Source organism: Mangifera indica, chromosome 6 (genome assembly GCF_011075055.1).
Source record: "Mangifera indica cultivar Alphonso chromosome 6, CATAS_Mindica_2.1, whole genome shotgun sequence".
Lineage (NCBI taxonomy): Eukaryota > Viridiplantae > Streptophyta > Magnoliopsida > Sapindales > Anacardiaceae > Mangifera > Mangifera indica.
The window spans coordinates 5,944,526-5,949,134 of record NC_058142.1 but is presented as its reverse complement, the minus strand read 5'-3'; the positions used below and the strand labels follow the sequence as shown (position 1 = coordinate 5,949,134).

The window sequence follows — 4,609 nt, the reverse complement described above, 5'->3', positions numbered from 1 at the left end:
TTAATTATTGTGTCGAGCCAAACGTTCACTTGCACCTAATTTCCCAATTAACCAATTTTTTGCAGCAGCCTGCCAACCCAACTTTTCAATTATCAAAGTAGATCTAGTTAGTTGTCGACCCCAAGCTATAGATCCGTGGAAGATTGTGATATAAATGAAAATGGCGAAAAGATACGCCGATGGTGGTTTAACGGTGTGAGAAAGTCAGTGGTGTTGCTAGTTTGATAATGTGAGAGCAACAAAATGATGGTGGTGGGATAACATTGTCAAATTCTTAAACATAGCAATTAATCACAACGATAGAAATGAAGTTGCGGTGACAATGGTGAAGATGAGAGAAACGAGCGAGGAGAAGAAGAAATGAAAAATAATAATAAAATTAAAATTAAAATTTAAAATTAAATTAGGATATTTTTATAATTTTAATAAAGACAAAAATGTAATGGCAATAAACATTTGCTTTAAGGCCGTTTGGTTTTAATATTTAAATATTATATTTGTAATTTATCTTTTATTCTTTTATTTGATTTATCAGTAATAAAATATTAGGGTTTAAGGTTACAATAATCTTCTATTAACAATATTAACATAGTAGATAATATAAGTGGTAATTTGATTACCATCTTTGCTTTAAATATTTAAAGATTATCAACATAATTTTAATTTTATTATAATTATATTATTATTTATTAATTTTTTGAAATAAAAATAAATTTATTTTTAATTAATATGATAAATAATATAAAAATATTTAAAAATAATTATATTTAAAAATATTTAAGTAAAATAATTTATTAATAATTTTTTTATTATTTTTAATCAAATAAAATAATTATTTATATTTATTAAAATTTATTAAATATAATAATAATTTATACTATACTTAATAATAATAAGGGTGACAAGAAAGGATTGGCACAAATTTCAAAATTAAAAGGTAATCATGTCATCAAAGTTTGGGTGGGAAATAGCTAGGAATCCCTTTTTCGGGCAATATTCCGTGCACTCGAGTTGACACTCAAAAATGTATTACTTTGTGTTTTCATCAATAACATTTACTTTCTCCATCCAAACTCCACCAGCACATCTCTTATCTAAAGCTCTGTTAATCTCACTCCGACGATTTTTAATCGACCAAATTCAATCCAAAATCAAAATTAAGAGGCTCCATATATTCTTATATTTATCATTTTATTCATCTGTTGCCGACGTTAACATCGATAGTAATAGCAAAGTGCACAGGGCCTAAATAACATTACCAGTTGGCAAATACACGGCTCGAATATCAATACTACACGGTAAATGTAAAGCATTCATATAACCACTCAGTCACTGAATGAAACAATGAATGCCAATTTCTCAAATTGAAGATTTGTCATTGTTCCAAATTCAAATCTGTCCGGTCTAAGCTCTAAAGTACAAACACAAGAAAGCTGAAAAGGTAATATTACAAACTACTCTTTGGATGATTTGTTGATGAGGGATTTGTGAATGTGCGGGATAACTCCTCCACCTGCAATGGTTCCTTTGATGAGGGTGTCAAGTTCCTCGTCTCCTCGGATTGCAAGCTGCAGATGCCTAGGTGCGATACGTTTAACCTTCAAATCTTTGCTTGCATTCCCTGCCAACTCCAGAACCTCAGCAGTCAGGTACTCCAAAATGGCTGCTGAATAAACAGCAGCTGTTGCCCCAACCCTCCCATTAGCAGCAACCCTTTCCTTGAGTAGACGGTGGACTCGACCCACTGGGAACTGCAAGGAGCATACAAAACTGATTTAGAACAAGAAACTGAATGCAATTGTTGAAAATTAAATAGTGTCATTATGCCTTTTGAAACAAAGATTAGAATCCAACATCCCAGTCAAAGCAAAAGACATTAATATGGAATTAAACCAACAACCAAGGTCTATTACAAAATCCAAAAACAAAAACATTTACATTCATGAAGACCTCTTGGTTAAAGCAGCCAACTCAGTCAAAAATTAATTTATATTTGTGGCTAATGAGGAACTGATAACTCATCTCTATCATTTTTCAACCAAAGTGATAAGTATTTCGTTTAATGTAAGACATTTGTTGTTTATCTTGTCAAAATCAGTTTTCAGTGTCAAATTCTTCATAAAAAGTTCGGCAGACTAGTAAGATGTTTTGCTACAAACACTATTCAACAACTCATATCAGGTAAAATATAGGTACTTCTCCAGTTGGGTTAATTCCAGTTTACCGTCAGACAAATTAAGGCCTTCTCCATCTATCAAAAGCTTTGTCCACTTAGGATCTTTTTTTATTCGCCTCTCTACCCATTGTCAACCACAACAAGAATGAATTCACCTTCCTTTTGAATCCATAAGAAAAAGTACATGAACAACAATTCCCTAAAGAAGATCCACAGAGCCTGTTATATTTATGCTCCAAATAATCAGATGACCGGGTGGACAGACTAATATATTGCTCTTGAGCAAGAACCTAACTATAATCCCTCCAAAATTAATATTCCTAAAATGATTGAAAAAAGACCACTGAGCCCTTAAATGTAAAATCATTGTAACATTTCACTCTCCAAAAGCTTCCTGAGCTTTTTCTAAACCAAAAACATCTTAAACTTCAATACTAGAAAATCAATTGAAAAATTTTCAATCATCAAAACACAAAGTTAGTCAGTAACCATATTTCGATCCAAAAACAAAATTTTGACCAAAAAGTATATATTACCATGCATAGATATCCATAAGAATTTTAATTAACTATCCAGGAAGAAAAAAAAAAAAACTCAGCAACGTTTTGACTTGACTTTAGCCCTTTGACCAACAAAAGAAACTGTACCAAAAAACGCACAAATATTACGGCATCGCATTGATCCACAAAGACGAAAGACAAATATATATTTATATTTCAAAATAGTCGTAATAAAACTCTTATCTTGAATCTTCAAATTATCAAAATCAAATAAAAAAAAAAACCATGAAATACAATTAAAACGAACAATCGAGTGAAGAAACAAAGAGAAACCTGGAGACCGGCGCGAGAAGAGCGAGAGATAGGCTTCTTTTTATCCTTATCTTTGGAAAGGGTGGTTTTGCCAGTAATCAAACCCTTAGCTCCTTTGCCTGACATTTTCCCGCCAAAATTTTAGGGTTTTATATTATTTATTTATTTCTTTTAGTAATTTTTATTAAGCCTGCTAAGCAGAAAAGAAACGAAGAGAGCAGAAAGCTAAGCTCGAGTGCGAGACAGAGTCAAGAGTGACTGCGTTACAGGAAAATTCTAGATCCTCACGGACCTTTCTTAAAATGAATTTATATCCCTTTTTGACGGAATTACCCTTGCTGTTTCACTAAATTTTCGGCCACTGGATAATCCGGTTGGTGGGGTTCGTGTTCGACCCAACCCTGATTGGACTGGGCCCTTTTTTCTTAAACAATCGTAGGCTGGATGATTTTAGCACCGGCTCTTTATTTTTTATTTATAAAATAATTCCGTTAAGGTATAAATAAATAAATTATATATATAAATAAATTATATAAATTTATCTGTATAAACAATGGTTTTAGCTAGTGATTAAGTGATATTTATATATAAAATATTATTCGTAGGGTGCGTTTTATTCGAGTAATCTTTCATATCCAAAGGACTTATTCTTGTCTAAGGTTTACTTTTTTTTAAAAATTCTTATCTGTTAACTTTTTAAAGTTTAAATACTCACCTATATCTTAAATTTTGTTATTACTGTCAAGGATAAAATAATTATTTTGAGATTTTATTTAAAAAAAGAATAATTTATCCTCATTGTCCACCTCAGATTTGAAAATTAACATTTTTCTCTTAAGTTAATTTTTTGAAAGTTACTTTTTTACCTCCACCATCTAGGGTTTTTAGGGATTTTATATTTTAAGGTTAACAGTTGTTCTCTCTTTTCGATGACCAATCTTTTCGGTGATTCACTCTGGTGCATCGTTAACCCCACGAACGACACCTCTTCTCCTTCTCTAGTAGTTTTTTGATGCAAAAACCATAAAAAATCTAATTGAAATAGTTGGATTTGTCGTATAGATTTGTACATCAATAGATGCATAGATCAGTCGAATGACATTCCGTAAACCTGGACGTCATCTGAACAATATTTAATTTATTTTTTATTTTTTAATAATTTTCACAGATTATATCAGACTAACCTACGAGTTTTATCTTAAGACTCTTGACACAACTTACTATAGTAGCAACTATGCCCCTATTGATAGTATCAAAATAAGGGGTATGTTGATTCAACCCTCTTAACATATCTACTCTCGACATAATTTCTTAAGTTAGTGAGACAAGAAAAAAGAAAAAAATCATTTAGTCACAACATAATAGAAACCAAACCGCAATGAAAAACAAACATTGAATTGACCTTTAACCAAAAAAACCCTCCGGAATTATAGGAAATCAACCTTCCACTAAAAATAAGTTTACAACCAGAAGTTTTTCTTTTTAACAAACTGAGAGTTCACAACAATATCTTGGACAGGATAACATCAATTCAACAAGAACATGGAGAGTGAAATCTTAGGTTTTCTTCTCACCTAAAATTTGACTCTTGTACTCTTATTTACGTTTGAAAACCCAAGAA

General features: G+C 31.3%; 1 protein-coding gene across 1 annotated transcript; it reads right to left on the bottom strand.

Annotated features, from left to right (window-relative positions):
• Nucleotides 1-1,224: 1,224 nt before the first annotated feature.
• Nucleotides 1,225-3,272, bottom strand: LOC123218290 (probable histone H2A variant 3). Its single transcript, XM_044639661.1, has 2 exons — nucleotides 3,010-3,272; nucleotides 1,225-1,751 (listed from the first exon to the last, which is right to left on the bottom strand). Exons 1-2 carry the CDS (start codon nucleotides 3,112-3,114, stop codon nucleotides 1,455-1,457), a joined length of 402 nt encoding a protein of 133 aa, XP_044495596.1. The 5' UTR covers nucleotides 3,115-3,272; the 3' UTR covers nucleotides 1,225-1,454.
• Nucleotides 3,273-4,609: the final 1,337 nt, after the last annotated feature.